Below are 20,789 nucleotides of genomic sequence, written 5' to 3'. Positions count from 1 at the left end.
ATATTTAATTTTTTTTTTGTAAATAATTATGCATATGTTATAAAAATGAAAAATTAAATTAAAGACACGTTCTTTTTTTACCCGCACGACTGTTATTATATTTTTTTTTTTTTTAAATAATTATTATGACCTTTTTTTTACAAATATTAATGCCAACTCAACTGGACACACAAACAATACACGAGAGAACAAACAAAGACGGTTGAACTTCAGGATAATCCAAGGCTCGACGTCATTAAAACAAATGATGTCAATCGAAACTTCAAAGCTGTATTGTGACATATCAAATAAGCATTTGGCCGTATCTACCAAGCTTACACTAGTAAGACAGCATTCCAGGTGATACACAAACACATCACATCCCTAGCATAAACACAGCTAAAACAATTAAAGAAAAATTGTACCATCAATGAACAAAGATACAATAAAAATGGGCAAGAGAATGTATCAGTGTCAAAGCTAAAATTACAGAGACACAACAAACCTCAACCAGAGTACATTTTTGCCAGACGAACGTTTTGCCACATACATATAGATATAATCGTATTACCAAACGTCAAAGACTATCAATACTGCCTTACAATTATTGATAGATTCACAAATTGGCCTGTGGCAGTGCAGCAAAAAGACATAACAGCTGACACCATCACAACAGCTCACTTTCGACAGCTGGATAACACAATTTGGTACTCCAATAACAATCACGTCCGATCAAGGTACTCAATTTGAATCTGCTGTTCCAAGCACTAGCCAAATTCATTGGTGCGTTAGAAAGAACAGAACAACACCATATCATCCTCAATCTAATGGATTAGTGGAAAGATGGCACAAACTTTAGTGCTGCACTCATGTGCTCACAAAACCTTGGATTGAGATATTATCAACTATATTGGTGGCCTACGTATGAGTTTAAGAGGACTTACAAGCTACACCTGCTGAAATGGTGTATGGCACTGGTCTTAGACTACCAATTTGAATTTTTATACCACAACAGTATGTCAGTTAATCCCAATTCTTCCTGGAAAACACAGAGAAATCATGAGAGGACTAAAGCCATCACCAACTGCTCACCACAACAAATTAAAATTTTCATCTTAAGGACCTGAATACATGTGATACACACGTGTTTGTGAGATCTGATAACGTCAAAGCACCACTGGAAAGATCCATATACAGGTCCATTCAAAAATATCTAACCTGGTCTACAAAATAAACATGAATGGCATACATAAAAAATATATCTATACGAAAGATTAAACCAGCTTACATTAAAAAATGATACTGACCAAGATGACCAACGACATAGTTGATGATAATAAAACACAACAACGACATGAATGGAAATCATCAATGGATCGACAAACGCACACATACTGGGCCGAAACGTCACTTTTCACAAGCTCAAAGCGACTTAGGAGAGTAATATGGCGGTCCATGATAGCGACGCATGCGCAAATAAAATAATCTATTTTTTGAGTATGTAAAAACACACTAAAATTGCACAAGGCACGTACAGTGTCATAAAATTTATTTAAAAATTTAAATTTAAAAATTTAATTTTCTCTCAATTTATTTTTCATTATTTTTCTAGAATATTTTTCTATCATATTTTCTATTACAAAATTTACTATCTACCTTTTTCTTTGTATAAATCTTTTGTTTACATTTACTCAAAATAATAAATATAAAATTCTAAATAAAATATTTCAAATATAAAAATAAATCAATATTTTAATTTTCACAAAGAAAAGAAAATTAAAAATAAAATAAAATAAAAAAAAGAAAAATTTAAAATTAAAATATTTAGTCCTTCGCTCATTATGTAACGAAACAACATTATTTTATGTAAAATTAAAAAAATAAATTTAACTTTCTAGTAAATTATATTCTGGTGAAATTATTTGTGTTTAACCCACATTGCTAATTTAACAGTGTCATCTAGTGGTAGATTGTCTTGAATCTTTGCTGGGGGCCTTGATATTTTTTTTTCAATATGACATTTATTCACATAAATTTATAAATCATAACATTGGACATTGATCACAATTGCTCATCTTGGCAGTACTGTAATGATTGAAGTTGCTTGAATACAACAGACTGCTTTGAGTGATATTATCTTGATCAAGTGTCAGTTGAAAATCAGGATGAATCCAACAATCTACTGGTCACAAAATGTTGATCAAGTATTCTTGACAATTGATGTAAATGATCCCAAGGTAAATTTATTATTTTATTTTCTATGTAATATTTTTTTAATTGTTTGATTATTTACATTGATGTATTATTAATTATTTAGGGAACTGAAATACAATTCAATGAATCGAGTATGACATTTGATGCTTATACAAGTACAAAAAATAATGATCTTGTTAATTATAATTTTACACTTGACCTACATGAATCAACAACACATGAGGTAAATTTTGTAAGCTTTTTTTTTAATTAACAATTAATTTTTATTTGTGATAATTTATTCAACAGAATAATGTTTATGAAATGATTGATCATAAACTTCAATTTTGGTTGATGAAAAAAATACCAGGTATATGGCCAAAGTTAATAAAATCTGATGAAGTACCATCATGGCTAATTGAAGATGCTGAAAAATCTCGACAAAAAAATAGTAAAAAATCAGGAAAAACAGGTGATAAAAATAAACCATTAAATTTTGATGAAAAACTTCATAGAGAATTTTTAGAAAAACGTAATGTTCATGAAGATTATCCTCAAATGTATGATAATCTTCATAAACAAGAAATGGGCTACAGAAAAGGTAATTATTTCGTAACAAAATAAAATAATATTATCATTAATAATGTAATTATTTTGTTCCAACAGAAGATTTAAAAAAAGTTTATCTTGTTATTTACAATTTGTGTCAGTTGGTTGCTTTTCTGTATGTCTTGGTTATCATGACAATACGTTATTCTCGTGAAGGACCAGGTAAAAATGATTTAAAATTAATTAAAAAATCATCTAGTATTTGTTTATTTATAAAAACAATGTTAATTTATTAATTATCTTTTTAGAATCAATGAAAGAAACTTATTCAAGTGTTGGAAGTATCATGAAATTTGTACAAATATTACAATTTCTTGAAGTAATGCATCCAATGTTTGGCTACACCAAGGGAAATGCATTTATTGCATTACTTCAAACAAGTGGTAGAGCATTTATATTATTTTGTATGATTGAATGTGAACCACGTATGCAAACAAAACCAGTTGTATTTTATGTTTTTTATGTTTGGGCATTAGTCGAAATATTTCGTTATCCTTATTATATAACACAAGTATTAAATGTTGATATACCATTATTAACATGGTTGAGATATACTGTTTGGATACCACTTTATCCACTTGGTTTTCTATTTGAAGGTATTATTGTACTTAGAAATATTCCTTACTTTGATGAGACCAATAAATTTACAGTGGCTCTACCCAATTCATGGAATTTTGCTTTTCATTTTCCAACATTTATGAGACTTTATTTATTGATACTCTGTATACCAGGAATGTACACAATGATGTCACATATGAATAAAACAAGAGCAATTAAAATTGGCAAAAAAGATAAACGCAAAGAAAGTGATAAAAAATTATCATAAAAAAATATATATACATTTGTTTTCAAGTCTCTCTATTATTATCAGTGTATAAACAATTAACAATATTATTTATTTATTTTATATTATTATTTAAATACTGCAGGGATATAATTTATAAACAAAGTAAAAAAAAAACAACGTACATTTATGAATAAGTATTTATATAATAAATTAATTATTATTTTGTAATTTATTATTGTTAATAAAACTATCGCACATATAAAAATAATATAATTTGTTATTTATTTACTAATAAGAATAGTATTTTTATTCTATTTAAATAAAAAATATAAACAGTGATAAATCAAGAAAATTTAATGACCATTTTTTTATTTATTAATTACAGTTTGTTTGTTTGTTTTTTGTTGAAATATTATTGCATAAAAGAGTATAATTTTTTTTGTAAAATAAAATATTAAATAACTTGAAGAAATAATAATAATTTTTTTTATCAAGTATGATATTCAATAAATACATGTTTGTACATGTTTTGAAAGTCTCGATAATTATCTTATCAGCTGCTTGTGATAATTTTGTTTTTTTTATATGTATAGTTAATAAACATGTATACCAATACACAACTTGCTCACGTGACAGAAGCCAGCTGAAGCAAGCTGAAGGTTACCGGTTGTGTTTCTTAAAGTTGGATCATTTGAACAATTTATAATAACAAGTCAATATTGTTATAAACAACAGCTAAAACAATTGATTATAAAATAATTAAACAACATAATGTTACGTTTAGCAAGAAAATTTCAATATGTCAGGGCATTTTCATCAGCAGCAATGCCAGCACCTGAAATTAACCCCTCAATTATGTACTGTGGGGTAAGTTGTTAATTTGATTATACTTAATTGTCAATTTACAATAATAATATTGTTAAAAAATTATTCTTAAATATCTTGTTGACATGTATTTTTATGCTTTTAGTTATTTATTGATAATGAATGGCGTAAATCAATAAGTGGTAAAACATTTAACACAATAAATCCATCAACTGGTGATTGTATTGCTGAAGTACAAGAAGCTGGTTGTGAAGATGTTGATGCAGCTGTTAGTGCTGCTAAAAAAGCATTTAAACTTGGTTCAACATGGAGAACAATGAATGCATCTGATCGTGGTGTATTACTTAATCGTCTTGCTGATTTAATGGAACGTGATCGTACATATTTAGCGGTAAAACATTATACATAATTTAATAAATTTGCTTATCTTTTAACTGTATGTAATTGTTGTTTTTGTTTGTTTTAAATTAGTCATTGGAAACATTGGACAATGGTAAACCATATGCAGTTGCTTATAATGTTGATTTACCAGGATGTATCAGTACATTGAGATATTATGCTGGTTGGGCTGATAAAAATCATGGTAAAGTTATTCCAATGGATGGTAATTATTTTGCATATACAAGACATGAACCTGTTGGTGTTTGTGGACAAATAATACCATGGAATTTTCCATTATTAATGATGTCATGGAAAATAGCACCAGCATTAGCAACTGGTAATACAATTATATTAAAACCAGCTGAACAAACACCATTAACTGCTTTGTATATTGCACAATTAACAAAAGAAGCTGGTTTTCCAAATGGTGTTGTTAATGTTTTACCTGGTTTTGGTAGTACTGGTGCTGCATTAGTTTCACATAAAGATGTTGATAAAATTGCATTTACTGGATCAACAGAAGTTGGTCAATTAGTTCAACGTGATGCTGCAATGAGTAATTTAAAAAGAACAAGTCTTGAACTTGGTGGTAAATCACCAAATATTATATTAAAAGATGCTGATATGAATTATGCTGTTGAAACATCACATTTTGCATTATTTTTTAATATGGGTCAATGTTGTTGTGCTGGATCAAGAACATTTGTTGAGGATGATATTTATGATGAATTTGTTGAAAAAAGTATGATACGTGCTAAAAAAAGAACAGTTGGTAATCCATTTGATATGAGTATTGAACAAGGACCACAAATTGATGAAGAACAATTTAAAAAAATATTATCAATGATTGAAAGTGGAAAAGAACAAGGTGCAAAACTTGTTGCTGGTGGTGAAGTTGTTGGTGATAAAGGATACTTTATTGAACCAACAGTATTTGCTGATGTTCAAGATGACATGACTATTGCAAAAGATGAAATATTTGGACCAGTACAACAAATATTAAAATTCAGTGAACTTGATGAAGTCATTGAACGAGCAAATAAAACTGATTATGGTCTTGCTGCTGGAATTTTTACAAAAAATATTGATAAAGCAAATCATCTCATTCAGGGAATTCGTGCTGGTACTGTTTGGGTTAATACTTATAATGCATTTGGTGTTCAAGTACCATTTGGTGGATTTAAAATGTCTGGACATGGAAGAGAAATGGGTGAATATGGCTTGGAAGCATACACCGAAGTCAAGAGTGTCATCACTAAAATAAACCAAAAAAATAGTTAAACCTTTTTTCTACCATAAATAATTTAAACAATGAAAAGGAAAAAGCTAATACTTGAGTTAATGAAATATTAATAATTATAAAATATTTTAATTAACTGTAATATTTTTATATTTGTTTAAAATTTTGTCACATAAAAAATACATAATCTTAAAAAATTTTCATAGAATTTTCTTTGTTTTTTTTTTCCTTCCAATTGACAATATTAAAAATAATTATTTATTATTTTTTTAATGCAGTACGATGCGAGTAATAAACCTAAAATATTACACAACCATTCTGATAAAATATCTCACTACAATTAAAAAAAAAAATAACGAAAATTAGCAGCTGCATTTTTTTTTTATTTTACTTCCAAATAAATGTGTGTGTACTTGTTTGGTATTGCTGATATAGAGTCTAACCAAGTACTTGCTTAATTTAAAATTGTTAACTTTGTCATAATGATAAAAATTTCTAAAATACTTATTCTAGTTGATTGTTAAAATAAAAAAAAATGTATATTATAAAATAAAATTATCCATCTGGTGCTGTGATAATTGATTGTGTATCAATAAAACTTTCAGACATGAGCATTGATGTATTCATAATTGGTGTACTAATTGTATTGCCATTTTTTTTATATCCAAATGGATAAAAACTATCAATATTCATTTGTACCATACATGTACTTATTGTATTTAATGTTGAATTATCTTTGGTATCAATTTTTAATTGGTTTATACCACTTTGTAATATACGCGTAAATAATTCAGTATGATTTTTACCACCATTTATTATTTCAAGTGGTGGTATCCAACGAAAATAATTTTGTGACCAAAATTCTAAATTTGATATATTATATTTTGGTATTATTATTATTAATATATCTTTATCATTTTGATAAAACAGTGGATTTTTAAATAATGATATATCTTGATCAGTATACTGTTCATGCCAATCCCATGCACTACGAAGTATCAATGGATTATTTGAATCCATTGCTGCTAAATATCTATCACGTTCACAATTAAATAAAAATGTATCAAATATTGATACATGTACTGTATCCCAAAGACTTGTTAAATATGTTTCTGTAAATTCAAATTGTGATGGAAATTGTTGTATCAATTGCCAAACACAATCAAGATATAATAAAAATATTGGTGATTTATCAGATGTTGAATTAATAATATGTCCTAAACGATCACAAAATGGATGTCCAGATGTTACCCATTCTTTTTGTATCAATGATTGGAAACCAGTTATTGTACGAAAATATTTATCAGACATTAGTTGAACTAGACTTGATATTATACAACACACATCTCTACCAGCACTTTCTGTTGAATTAAATAATAATAAACATGTAATTATCAAGTAAATTAATATCAAGTTTTTATGAAAATTTACCTTGAAGTATAACAGAAGTACCAGAGTTTAAATTATCAGTTGCTTCAGTTGCTTTTTCTAAACAATATGATACAAATTTCAACCATTTTGAATTGTCTAATAACGAATAAAAATTATTATCTTGTATCCAAAATTGTCTTATATTTTCTACGAAAAAAAAAGAACAATAAAATTAATAAATAATTTAGTTTTTATACCTTAATAATATTAAACAAACCTGGTGAGCATAATGTAACAAATTTTGAAAAACCCATAGCAACAGATTTAACATTAATTTCTTTATTTAAATCCAATACAGTCATTGGTGTTTTTTGTGGATGACTTTTTCTAATATTTTCAAGCATAATATTTTCTTGAGTTCTTTCAGTTATTGTTGGTATTAATTCAGCCATTTTAACAAGTGCTGCACCAGTACTATTTGACCAAGCCCAAAGAGGTGGTCTACTTTCTTGAAAATGTGCAGCAGCACCAATAAGTTGATTGTCTGTTACTGATGCTGGAACTATTATATACTGTGGCAAACTGTAAATAATTTTTTTTTTAATATTTATAAAGAATATAATAATACAATAGTTTTGAATATTTATTATTTATTACCTGGGTGATAGTAAAAAATTAGCATTTGCTGTTGATAATCTCCAATTTTTTTTAATATGATCATTATTTTTAGATGTACGTTCTAATTCTGTTTGCCAGTCTAACATTGATTGAAATGTTTTAACTTTTTTATCAACACTGTTGTAATATACTTCTCTGCAATAATAAAAATAATTATCAATAAATATTATTGGATGGTTGATATCTTTATTATAAAATTAACAAACTTGTAATCATAGGCAAATAAAAGCTGATGCCTGCTTGGAAATGCATGATGTAATAAAGTCGTCAATATATTTCTTCCATGTCCAATTGGTGAAAATTTAAATGAAAATGACCATGTTCTAAAATTCTGATAAATCAATCAAGTCAATCAATAAATTCCGACAATTATTATTAAAGACAAAATAAAAATATATAAACTTACTTTACAAATAATAAATATTCCTTTGACTTTAGAAGGCACTGGACTTCCTGGTGTTATTTTTCTTTTTTTATCACCCAATGATAAATATATTTCATCAATATTTGATAAACAAGAATCATTATATCCAAGTAAATGATTTTGTTGACGATTTATTTCCTAAATAAAACAAGATAATTAATCATTATTTCTTTAGCTGAAAAAAATTAGCATAAAATAATTTACCTCGCCATCACTATCATCACTGGTAATAAATGCTAATTTAAAATTAGTTATACAAAGAACACCTGATATTCCTTGTTTTAAATCACCAACTGGTGAATACATCAAAACACTTTGAGCCTCAGCAATTAGTACTTCACCAGGTAATAATTTTATTGCTCCTTCATCCAACGAATTTTTTCTACTTGAATTTAATTCCTTAGAAAAATAAAAAAATAAACAAATTAATAATAACAACAATGATAAATAAATAAATATATTTACCTGCATTTCATGTTCCTCAAAGCCAACATAACTTATAAAATTGTTACTATTTTTATTCTCCATATTTATTCTTGAATTATTTATAATAATTTTTAACCAATAAATAATTAAAATGTTAATTTGACAGATGTGTTTACTCAATATTATGGAGTTGGCTTTTTAATTTTAATATGTCATGATGGATGCATAACTGAGTAAGTAGTTGTTGTTGTTGTTGTTGTTGTTGTTGTTGTTGTTTACCTTATCACTAATATCATATGCCTTATTGTTTTAATATTTGGATATAATTTATACCCGGATAATTTTATTATTTAAATAATTTAAATATAATTTCTAATAATCAGTCTTGTTTATTATTTTATTGCAATCACCGTGTACCGAGGGAGATTAAAGTACAATTACACGTATTCTATATATTTATAACTATTGTATAAATTTTAAAGTAAATTTTAATTTTTTTCGGTACTCGATAAATAAAAATTAAGAAAAATAAAAATAAAAAAAAAAAAGAGTAATTAATTTTTAGAGGGATAGAATCACTTTAGGAAAATAATTCTAATAATTACATCTAATGCATTAGTCAGTCACACACACACATACACATTTATAAACAACACTAACACATAGGCTATTTAGATTATTAGTCAATGGAGGGGACGTGTGTGTAGCCTCTTTGCTGAGTGTCTGTAAAACCAAGTATTTTCAATTGATATTTAAAAATTAATAACTTTTTAATGGATCATGATCAAATAACGAAAACCAAGATATGCACATGAAGATATGTCTAGATTATACTGTAAACATTTCAGAAAATTTTGATGAATAGTTTTGGACAAGTAGACAACATAAGAGTACGTCAATTTTTTAAGGATTTAAATTTTTTAAAATACTTTGAGAGATTTTTATTTATTAGTAAGTATTTTATAATTTAAATAATTATAAATTCATTTATATAAAAGCTCTTAAAAAATAAGAAAAAATATATATATCAAGTAAAAATAAAATAGATTATTGAGCCGAAATTTAAATAACAGGAAAAATTAAAAATTTCTTGAAAAAGTTATTATCAGCTTTCATTTTTTTATTTAGTATGTATTACAAATTATTTTTTTTAAAAATGCAACACTCTATGATTCTCTCATCATTTTTTGTTTTTGATGGGCAAGCTTCTTTTTGCTCAACTTCTTTTGGGTTGGTTTTTCTTCAGCTACTTTGGCAACAACATCCTCTTTTTCAGTCAAGATGACTTCAATGTGGCATGGGCTGCTCATGTAAGCTATAATAATAATAACAAACAAAATATTATTATTTATAATGACAAATAATAAAAAAAAGAATCAATAAAATTGATATTAAAATTAAATAAACTTACGGTTGATTCTTCCGTGAGCACGGTAAGTTCTTCTACGAAGACATGGAGCAGCATTGACCTGGATGTGTTCAATGACAAGACGATCATTTTCAAGACCTTTGAGGTCTGCGTTTGATTCAGCATTTCTCAAAATGTCAAGCAAGAATTCAGCTGATTTCTTTGGCCAACGACCTAAGCAAATTATCAACAAAATATTAAAACAATGTTCATGTTATCAATAACAAAGCTATGATTATTATATGAATAATAAAATGATAACATACCTTGAGTTGTGCCAAATTGTTTAGCTTGAGCACATCGTCCAACACCACCATTGAATCTACGGAATGGAACACATTCTTTGAATTCAATGACAGCCTTCAAGTACCTTTGAGCACGTTTGAGTGTCATGTTTTTAATTGCACGAGCAGTCTCATGGGTGTTCTGAAATTAAATAATTTACATATTAATATTATGGTATAAAAGTACATTTATTATTTTATAATTTAACTATTAAAAAATTATGCTAAATAATAAAAATCTACATAACAAAAAAAAAAAAAAAAGGAAAATAATTTTTAGGTTACGTTTTCCAATTATATTAATGATAAAAATAATCCATTTTTTACCTTGAAGTGAACTCTTAAATTTGAACCACGGGCTTTGCATGATTTTGCTGGTGCAAATGCAGTTTCACGCGAATATCTAACCATTGTTAATAATTAATTTAATTAAATTAACCAGGATTGCGGCTCACTGCTTTAATCAAGGGGGAAAAAAGAAATTCCTCCGCGTGTTCGTCTGCTGAGAAGAGAGGGCTGCCATTTTCCAGGGCTGCCATCTATCAAATGATTAATTAATTATATTTAAATTAATTTAAAAAAAAAACAACATGTCCGATTCCCGCTGAATTTTTTAATGTTGGTATTTGATGTTTTTTTTTTCTCTTTTTTTTTTTTATTTTCCTCCTGTTGCTAGCAATCCACAATTGGCCTATTTTTTTAGGCTAAATTATATTTTTTATTAATAAATATATTAGTTAATCTATTAACAAATTTTAATTTATATAAAAAATTAGTTAAAATGCCGAAGAAAAAAACAGGACAACGGAAAAAAGCTGAAAAGCAAAAATTGCGTCAAAAAGAAATTCGAACAACTAAGGAACAAATTGATTTGGCTAAACTTCCATCTAATGCAATAATGGTAAAATAAATTAAACTAACAAAAATGAGTATTTGTTTATTAATTGAATATATTAATATAAATTTAAATTTGTTATTTAGGAATGTGACAAGTGTGGAAAAAAACAAAAAAGTCGAGCATTTTGTTATTTCTGTCAAAGTATCCAACGTTTGCCAATTTGTGCTCATTGTGGAAAAGTCAAATGTATGTTAAAAACTGGTGACTGTGTTGTCAAACATGTTGGTGTATTTTCAACTGGATTAGGCATGGTGGTCAGTAAAACAAACAGAAAAATACATATAAAAATTAAAAATGATATAAACAAGTTTATAAAAAATGTATTTATTTAGGGAGCAATTTGTGATCATTGTGAAGCTTGGATTTGTCATGGAAGAAAATGTTTAACAGCTCATGCTTGTACATGTGCAATGCAAGATGCTGTTTGTCAAGAATGTGAACGTGGTGTATGGGATCACGGTGGAAGAATATTTCGTTGTTCATTTTGTGATTGTATACTTTGTGAAGATGATCAATTTGAGCATCAAGCATCATGCCAAGTTCTCGAAGCTGAAAGTTATAAATGTAAAACAATTTATATTTTTTATTAACTTATCTATCTTTAATTATTAAAATTACATAATACTAATTCTTTTTAATTTAAATTTAGGTCAATCATGCAATAAACTAGGTCAATATTCTTGTCTGAGATGTAAGACATGTTACTGTGAAGATCACGTACGTAGAAAAGGTTTTAAATATGAAAAAAATAAACCAATTCCATGTCCAAAATGTAGTTATGAAACTTCACAAACTAAGGATCTCAGCATGTCAAGTAAGTTTAATAATATCACAGCTATTTTATTACCCCATTAACAACAACATTGTTATTATATATTTGAATTAAATTTAAATTACAGCTAGAAGTCATAAATTTGGTAGACAAAATCAAGCTAGTAATTTTGATGATTCAGATGAAGAAGGCAATAGCTATGGTTATTATGGAGGTGAAAGTTATAGTTATGGTGAAAATGCAGGTGGTGATTCAGACGATGATGACGATGATGATGATGATGAAGAAGAAAGTGAAGAATCATCAAGTGAAAGCGATGACAATAATGACAAATCAAATAAAAATAAAAAATAATAATTGTCAAAATAACAATAAAATAAATTGTGTTCAATAACAAATTGATTATCTTAATATTTATTTAAATATCATTATAATTTTATCAGCCATTGACTCCAAAATCTTTGAAAGAAAAAATAATAAATTTACAAAGTTCAGTGGAAATATACTGAATAAATAGCTTAAACATTTGAGCTAATAAAATTAATATACATTGTTTATTCAAATGTTCATCATGCGTATAGTTTAAATTTTATATTTATTGTTAATAAAAAAAATTAAATTTGTCGATAAAATAGAGTTGATTATATGACGTAGTCAAATGTTGTTGTATTTGTGTGTGCATGATTTTTGCGCCTGTCAGCCACCGACCCTGACTAAAAAAAAAATAATAAAAATATATATATCAGGGACAACTGGTCTACAAGAAAATAATAAAAAAAAAAAAAAAACGATTAAAAAAAAAAAGGGGCCAGAGGGGAATGATATTTGGGATTATTGTGGGGAATTGCATACAGGTCATACAGCAAGCTGAACAGAGCTAGCTGTATTTTGTATTTGTTTATTCATCTGTATAAGGTAAATTACATAACAAAATTGTGGCAAATTAATTTGACATTTCATACTAGACGTAAATAAATATTTATATATATACAACAATTATCAAGTGTGTATTTTAAATAATGTTTTTTTCATTTATATTTAAACTATTTACTCTTTTTTACTCGCTAAAATATTATTATCATTTTTATATTAATTCATAGAGTGTATTTTATTTTTAAACAATAATTTATTATTCGTGTTTGTGATTGTTTTTTATTTCTTCTTCTTTTTTTTTATTATCAATTGATATATAAATTTGATTAATTTAAATTGTGATGTGTCAATATTCTAAAGGATTAATTTTTTAAATCTTATTTTGTATGTATTTATCAAAAAGAAAAAAAATATATAAATTATTTATTATTGTTATCACATAATCTTTGTGTAATTAAATATTATTATTTTTTGGATTGATATCAAACAAAATTTTAGAATGAGGTTATGTATTTTTATGTTTTTTTTTAAATAATAATTTTAATCATAATATATAGAAGCGATATGTAAACTTTGCAATGTCATTCAATGTTTGTTTAATCAATCTACGTATTAGTTTAATTAACAAATTGCAAAATTGATATCAAATTGGCTAAAGGTAGTTGTAATATATGTGTGTGGTTGTATTAAAATTTGGTACCAGTTCAAGTCAAGTATGCAAATTTTATTTAAAAATAATAAAATAAACAAGAGGGTGTATAAAAAAAAATTATTGAATAAATTTTAAACCATGATTATTAACAATAATTTACATTATTATTACAGATTATTATTATTTTTCTTTTATACATAGATATATTTTGAAATTTTAAAAAGAAAAAACAACATTTTTTAAAAAAAAACGTTTTATTTTTTAATTAAAAATGAGTTGTATACGATGCTGTCTTCATAATGGAACTCGATTAGCAACTTCTAATCATATTGCAAATCATGGTGAGTTTATTGTCTGATAAGTAATATCAGTTATAATTTTTATGATAAATATATTATAATGATAAATATTATTTTACAGTGCATAAAATTGCAAGAATTGTAGGAACAAGGTCATTAGTTACGACAAATGTTTTATCAAAAATAATAAATGATTCAACACCACCAAATAAAAATGTTGGTGGTGGTGGTGGTGGTGGTGCAACAACTGGTTCGACAACAAGTAACAGTGGTACTGGAGGTGGTAAAAAAAATACTCTTACTTGTCCAAAATGTGGTGATCCTTGTACGCATGTTGAAACATTCGTATGTGAGTTAACAAAAAAAAAACAAACGACATTATTTTTGCTTATAAAAAATGATTAAAAATATATTTTTTTAAATTTTATATTTCTAGCTTCAACTAGGTTTGTCAAGTGTGAAAAATGCCATCATTTTTTTGTGGTATTATCAGAGATTGACTCAAAAAAAACCCTAAAAGAATCAACACGATCGGATGAGACGAAACAAGGTTTCAATCGAAAACCACCACCTCCACCAAAAAAGGTAAATAAATTAGAACAAAAACAAAATAAGAAATTTATATTAATAATAATATTTATTATAGATTTTTGAATATCTAAACAAACACGTGATTGGTCAAGAGTATGCTAAAAAAGTATTGAGTGTTGCTGTTTATAATCATTACAAACGTATACACAATAATCTTCCAGCTCAAAATTCAGTGACATCAAATTCAACTACAACTGCCGCTGCAACTGCTTCAGGACCACAAGAACTTAATCATCCTTTTACACATAGAGGTCTAAAACCACGTAATACCATTTTTGTCCCGTCAAAAATTAATTCATTGTGTTGTTTTTTAAACAATTTTTTCAATTGCAAAAGCATGCCCTTAATTAATAATGAAAAACTCTTGAATAAATAATAATGAATTAATTTTTATTTTTTTTATTTTTGTAAATAGATTTACTTCATGTATCGAGTATTGGTAATCCTCTTGGTGTTGGATTTCAACATGCTCCAAATAGTACAGAACAACAAAAATCAAATTCAATACAGTCTGTTCCAGGCTCTGAAATTCTTGATAGTAAACAGCATCAATTAAAATTGGAAAAAAGTAATATTTTACTTCTTGGACCAACTGGTTCTGGTAAAACATTATTAGCCCAAACAATTGCCCAATGTTTAGATGTACCATTTGCAATATGTGATTGTACAACATTAACACAAGCTGGTTATGTTGGTGAAGATATTGAAAGTGTTATTGCAAAATTATTACAAGATGCAAATTATATTGTTGATAGAGCACAAATGGGAATTGTATTTTTAGATGAAGTTGATAAAATTGGTGCTGTACCAGGTATACATCAATTACGTGATGTTGGTGGTGAGGGTGTACAACAAGGTATGCTTAAAATGTTAGAAGGTACTATTGTTAATGTACCAGAAAAAAATAGTTCACGTAAATTACGTGGTGATACATTACAAGTTGATACAACAAATATATTATTTGTTGCATCTGGTGCATATAATGGTCTTGATAGACTTGTATCACGTCGTAAAAATGAAAAATATCTTGGTTTTGGTACAGCACCAACAAGTGAAGGTAGACGTGCAGCATCACTTGCTGATGTTGCTAATATGTCACCATCAACTGAAGATGATAATAAAGAAAAAGATGTACTATTACGTCAAGTTGAAGCACGTGATCTTATTGATTTTGGTATGATACCTGAATTTGTTGGACGTTTTCCAGTACTTGTACCATTTCATACACTTGATAAAGATATGTTAGTTAGAATTTTAACTGAACCAAATAATGCCATGATTCCACAGTATCAAATGTTATTTTCAATGGATAAGGTTATTTATTTTATTTATTTATTAATTGATTCATTTCATTCAACTATTTTTAAATAATAATTAATGTCATTTTAGGTTGAATTAACCTTCACACCAGAAGCACTTGATGCTATTGCGTCATTGGCAATGGATAGAAAAACTGGAGCTCGAGGTTTACGTGCAATTATGGAAACATTATTATTGGAACCAATGTTTGATGTACCTGGTAGTGATGTTTCACTTGTTCATGTTACCGAGGGATGTGTACGTGGTCAAGATAAACCAAATTATATACGACGAACTGAAACAACTGAAGATGTACCACAAAAAGCTCAGCATGTGAATAATTGATTATAAAATATTTTAATTATATATCTTTATTGAAAAGTAAAAGTTTTTATTTTTCTTTTTCAAAAAAACTTTTTTTGTCTTCTTTATATATAGATATATAATATGTAAAACTAAATTTTATTTAGATAACTATTATTACAAATACATTTGATATTTGAGAGTAAAAAAAAAATATATAGTATATATATTAAATTGATTAAATCAATATATTAATATAATATATTGTCAAATTGACAGAAAAAAAAACACTAATTGTTGAAAATTAATATTGTCGGGTTTCTTGACACCTGTGATTTTTTTTTTTTTTTTCATATAGAAATACTGTTAAGTAACTAAAAAAAAATGAAAATAAATAAAACAAATAATATGTGAACATTTAATATCAAGATGATTTTGATATAAATTATTTGTGTGAATGTTATAGGAAAAATATAATGATTTTTTGTAATATATTGTATATAGTCATGATTTATATAGAATTTTCAACAAATTAAAAACAAAAAATTAAAGATTTCTTCTTCCAATTTAATTGAAAGAAATCTTGTTTTTCTCTTTTTGCTTTTTTTAATATTTAAAGTTCAATTACAACATGGGTTAAGTTTAATAATAAAAAATCAAGTGATTAATTGATATTTAAAGTAATAAAGTTTGTATAATTTACGAAGAATAAATTTAAATAAATAAAAAAATTAAATTTAAATGTTTTTAGTGCATATTTTATTATAAATAAAATTTCTTTTTAATGCTGTTGTTTACAGGGTCTAAAATAATTTATATAAATAAATTTTCTCTCAATAATTTATTTAATTTTTTTTATTAACTATAATTGATGAATTTTTGTACAAATTTATGTCAAATGTAACTTTCCAAATTTACATAATATGATTAATTATAATCACCCAAAATTAAAGTTACAAATTGACTAGAAAAAAAAAGAAAAAAAGCATAAATACAAGAAAAAAAAGATATTTGTTAAAATAAAAATCATTGAAACAAATTTAATCAATCTATAAAAAGAAGAAAAGAAAAAAATCATGATGCTGGTAATTACACAGGAAGTTGATTTACCCAAAAGAAAGAAAAAATAATATATACCTATATCACTTATAAAATACTAATGATGTTTTTTGTTTTATTTAGTGACAAATTAATTGCTTAAGCTTCATCGTAGTATATTGGCTGTATTGGCATTGATGTTGATGGTTTGATAATTTTTGGTTTGGGTCTAAGCATTGTGCCAATTTCCGTAAGTACATATTTGGTTGCTTTCAATACTAAAAAGTGTATACCAAATTGCATAACAAGTGATCCAAAACCTTTGTATAAACCAAGTGTTCCCTCATTTGTAATAATTGTTTTATAACAATCATAAGCACCCGAATAACTAGTCAATAATGGTGTAACACTACGTCCAGTATCAAGATTATCAATAATTGTTCTAGTTCCTTGTAAATGAAGTCTATGAACAACTGTTTCTAATGGATAAAATAATACTTCAGCAGCACACATTGATATTAATGTTGAGTGTAATTCAATATCTTGCATTGTACTTTCTGATATAATTTCTTTATTATATGCTCCCTTAAATTAAACAAATTAAATACATTAACAATCAACAATTATTTTAATGAATGATTAATCATCAATTACTTACTTGTTTTTCTTGTAAATTTCTATCTCTAACAATCATAAAACGTGTTGCAACACCCTTAACAACAAGTCCAAATAAATATTTAACAATTCCATATGTTATATGTGGCACAAGCAATGCATAAATTGGAATAATTCTACCTTTACTACCAACTTCAAGTAAACGTATTCCACCATCACGAAATACATCAAGTATACCAGGTCTTTCTGATGCTATTTCAGATTGTACTGTTTCAACTAATGATGCTGAATAAAATGGTGCAACAATACCAATTGAAATACTAAAAATTTAATTTAATTAGTTTATATAATTATTTATTTATATATAAATTATATTTACCATTTTAATATCAAGTGTTGACCAAATGATTTTATTGAACTTTCACTTGTTACTTCTCTGTTGATTAAAAGAAAAATAATAAAAATAAGACAATTTAATTGACAAACAATTGATGGTAAATTTATGATAAATATCAATTGTTTAATTACTTGGGCCATGGAGTTATTTTTGAAATAAAATCATCAACCATCAATGCAAGACCACGTACAATTAACACTGATCCAATACCTTTCCATAGTGTATTTAATCCTTGAGTATGATGTAAACGTATTATAACTGGTATAAGTGTTATTGGTACTAGATGATAAGTTGTTGCATTTGGATTTACTTGACATTGTCTTCTCAATACAATAAATGGATGAATTAATAAATTTTGAGTTATTAAACTTGCTAGACCACAACCAATGCCAATTGATTTTTTAATTGCAATATCTAAAATATTATTATAATTCAATTACATGACAATATTCATTCTGATGCAATTTTATTTAAAATTAATCAATAAATTAATTAATGACCTTACCATTATCTTCAGATGAATTATCATTTGGTAAATTTGGTGGTAAATTTGTAACATCTAGGGGTCTTATTATAATATCACGTTCATAATAATTATTTGATAAATTTTCATCAAATGATCTTGAATTGGTTGGTCTTCCTCTGTACACTTGTTCATAACCTGGTGAACTAGCCATATTAAATTTTTTATTGTTTAAAGTTAAATTATGTTTGTTAAAGAGTTTAAAATGTCAAGCTAAAATGTAACAATTGTTTTGTTTTTTATTTTTATAATTATTCAAGTAACACCATGCAGATATTATTTATTGTTATTACTATTTTATTATATTGTTATTATTATTGTTACTATTATTATTTTTTGTTGGAGAAGTTTCTAGCTGCGCTGTACGACAAATTATTGTACTTAATTATCAAACAGGTTTTTTTAGCTACTGTAGAAAAGTAGTAGAGGAAATTTAAATTGGATTTTATAGAAAAAATTTTAATCATGTAGAAATGAAATCGAAATTGAGGAAAAAAACATTGGAAATGTGAGGAAAACAGTTTGATAATTAATTTAATTGTTGTCTTGAGATGAAGAAATTGTTTCGACATGAAGACAATAAATAACAATAATTAATTAAAATAATATTAATTAAATTGTTGAAAAATTATATTTAATAATTGAATGTAAATTAATTATAACTTGTGATTAATTTTATAAGCTTAAATGTAAATAAATTTACTAGAAAAATTTGGATTGGTTTAGAAAAATAAAACAGGAAGTTTAATTGTTAATTCATTTGTTGAATTAATTGGTAATTTTGAATTTGAAAATTTATTTTTCAATCAGTGAAATAATCATTTGTAATTTGTTTGTTTAAAAAATAAATATATAAAACATTTAATTATTTTAATTTATCAATGATGTTAAGTTAATATTTTATTTTGAATTGAAATAGATTTTATTTAACAATTTTTTTAATAAAAAAAAAAAACTACAAACAATGATTGTTTTTTAATTCAACATGTTATTACCATTACTATTCGATGAATCACGATGAGAGAAGACGGTCATTTCTCTGTAAATTGAGTTCAATGGTTGGACCGAAGGCCATGAATTCCACCGGAACAATCTAAAATTCCAAGTATCAAATACAACAAAGAAATATATATTTTAAAAATTTATTGAGTATTAATAAATCATAAAATACAATGATTCAAACATACCATTGATATTTTCAATAAATTTTCAAATAAATCATATTTTTTCTTTATACACCATCAAATTTAAACAATAGAAATAAAAAAAAAAAACAATTCAAGTATAAATTTATCGAAAAATATATGATTTCGAAATACAAAGTTTCTATGGAAATTAAAATTTCTAAGAAAAAAAATGAACCAGCAAGTTTCGAAATCCAAATATACTTGAATGAGTTTTAAATTTAAAATTTTTATCATCACATTTCTTTGTCTCTGGATGACAGTAGTAAATGACAATTATTTTGGTGTTGATTGACAACGAATATATTTTATAAATAATTATAATCAGTCTTGTTTAACTGTTATTTATTTGTACATCAAAATTTTAAACAAGGTAGCCATCATTCCCATAAATATATGTAAAAAAAAAAAAAATAGAGCAAATGTTTATTGACTATTTTTGATGTCTTATAAAATTAGGTAAAAAAAAATTCTACAATCAAATAAACAAGGGAAATAGGTTTCGAAATAAGACAACAAAATCATTAACTAATTAATTGAAATTTATCTATTATATAACCAGTGTACAAATAATTTTTTTCTTGTTTTTTTAAATAGAAAAAAAAAAAAATTATAAATCAGTGCAATGCATTTATTTGCACATAGTTTTATCAATCAAATAATCATCAAAATTTTAATATTTTAAATATAATTTTGAGTATTTTTAAACTACGTAAATGAAAAAAAAAAAATAAATAAAA

General features: G+C 25.8%; 7 protein-coding genes across 12 annotated transcripts; 4 read left to right on the top strand and 3 right to left on the bottom strand.

Annotated features, from left to right (window-relative positions):
• The first annotated feature begins 1,915 nt into the window (after positions 1–1,915).
• LOC122859603 (very-long-chain (3R)-3-hydroxyacyl-CoA dehydratase 3) lies at positions 1,916–3,838 on the top strand. 2 transcript variants are annotated; one of them, XM_044163298.1, is made up of 5 exons: positions 1,916–2,216; positions 2,297–2,416; positions 2,482–2,773; positions 2,839–2,943; positions 3,030–3,838. In XM_044163298.1, exons 1-5 carry the CDS (start codon positions 2,145–2,147, stop codon positions 3,605–3,607), a joined length of 1,167 nt encoding a protein of 388 aa, XP_044019233.1. In that variant the 5' UTR covers positions 1,916–2,144; the 3' UTR covers positions 3,608–3,838. The 2 variants fall into 2 exon arrangements, with proteins under 2 accessions (XP_044019233.1, XP_044019235.1); XM_044163300.1 differs by having other exon boundaries at positions 2,842–2,943; positions 3,030–3,836.
• Positions 3,839–4,158: 320 nt separating this feature from the next.
• LOC122859594 (aldehyde dehydrogenase, mitochondrial) lies at positions 4,159–7,578 on the top strand. Its single transcript, XM_044163289.1, has 3 exons — positions 4,159–4,435; positions 4,539–4,784; positions 4,865–7,578. Exons 1-3 carry the CDS (start codon positions 4,340–4,342, stop codon positions 6,053–6,055), a joined length of 1,533 nt encoding a protein of 510 aa, XP_044019224.1. The 5' UTR covers positions 4,159–4,339; the 3' UTR covers positions 6,056–7,578.
• Positions 6,570–9,566, bottom strand: LOC122859589 (myotubularin-related protein 10-B). The gene is made up of 8 exons (XM_044163277.1): positions 8,953–9,566; positions 8,692–8,886; positions 8,470–8,625; positions 8,270–8,394; positions 8,043–8,198; positions 7,663–7,967; positions 7,446–7,592; positions 6,570–7,375 (listed from the first exon to the last, which is right to left on the bottom strand). The coding sequence occupies exons 1-8, from the start codon at positions 9,013–9,015 to the stop codon at positions 6,570–6,572; spliced, it is 1,953 nt and encodes a 650-aa protein (XP_044019212.1). The 5' UTR covers positions 9,016–9,566.
• Positions 9,567–10,017: 451 nt separating this feature from the next.
• On the bottom strand, positions 10,018–11,111 carry LOC122859586 (60S ribosomal protein L17-like). Its single transcript, XM_044163262.1, has 4 exons — positions 10,933–11,111; positions 10,588–10,747; positions 10,325–10,495; positions 10,018–10,228 (listed from the first exon to the last, which is right to left on the bottom strand). The coding sequence occupies exons 1-4, from the start codon at positions 11,014–11,016 to the stop codon at positions 10,080–10,082; spliced, it is 564 nt and encodes a 187-aa protein (XP_044019197.1). The 5' UTR covers positions 11,017–11,111; the 3' UTR covers positions 10,018–10,079.
• A 149-nt stretch (positions 11,112–11,260) lies between these two features.
• LOC122859578 (zinc finger protein 330 homolog) lies at positions 11,261–12,673 on the top strand. The gene is made up of 5 exons (XM_044163251.1): positions 11,261–11,506; positions 11,587–11,757; positions 11,836–12,067; positions 12,153–12,317; positions 12,403–12,673. Exons 1-5 carry the CDS (start codon positions 11,387–11,389, stop codon positions 12,627–12,629), a joined length of 915 nt encoding a protein of 304 aa, XP_044019186.1. The 5' UTR covers positions 11,261–11,386; the 3' UTR covers positions 12,630–12,673.
• A 173-nt stretch (positions 12,674–12,846) lies between these two features.
• On the top strand, positions 12,847–17,042 carry LOC122859547 (ATP-dependent Clp protease ATP-binding subunit clpX-like, mitochondrial). Of its 5 annotated transcripts, none has more exons than XM_044163213.1 (7): positions 12,847–13,190; positions 13,974–14,141; positions 14,221–14,448; positions 14,536–14,684; positions 14,746–14,953; positions 15,106–16,004; positions 16,080–17,042. In XM_044163213.1, the coding sequence occupies exons 2-7, from the start codon at positions 14,072–14,074 to the stop codon at positions 16,332–16,334; spliced, it is 1,809 nt and encodes a 602-aa protein (XP_044019148.1). In that variant the 5' UTR covers positions 12,847–13,190; positions 13,974–14,071; the 3' UTR covers positions 16,335–17,042. The 5 variants fall into 5 exon arrangements, with proteins under 5 accessions (XP_044019148.1, XP_044019154.1, XP_044019164.1 ...); XM_044163219.1 differs by having other exon boundaries at positions 14,002–14,141; positions 16,080–16,413; XM_044163229.1 differs by having other exon boundaries at positions 12,849–13,190; positions 14,746–14,941.
• An 87-nt stretch (positions 17,043–17,129) lies between these two features.
• On the bottom strand, positions 17,130–19,281 carry LOC122859543 (solute carrier family 25 member 46-like). The gene is made up of 5 exons (XM_044163201.1): positions 18,848–19,281; positions 18,474–18,756; positions 18,325–18,381; positions 17,989–18,265; positions 17,130–17,915 (listed from the first exon to the last, which is right to left on the bottom strand). The coding sequence occupies exons 1-5, from the start codon at positions 19,017–19,019 to the stop codon at positions 17,490–17,492; spliced, it is 1,215 nt and encodes a 404-aa protein (XP_044019136.1). The 5' UTR covers positions 19,020–19,281; the 3' UTR covers positions 17,130–17,489.
• Positions 19,282–20,789: the final 1,508 nt, after the last annotated feature.

Source organism: Aphidius gifuensis, linkage group LG1 (assembly GCF_014905175.1).
Source record: "Aphidius gifuensis isolate YNYX2018 linkage group LG1, ASM1490517v1, whole genome shotgun sequence".
Lineage (NCBI taxonomy): Eukaryota > Metazoa > Arthropoda > Insecta > Hymenoptera > Braconidae > Aphidius > Aphidius gifuensis.
Note: the sequence above shows the minus strand (reverse complement) of the source record. Positions and strands in the feature narration are given on the sequence as shown.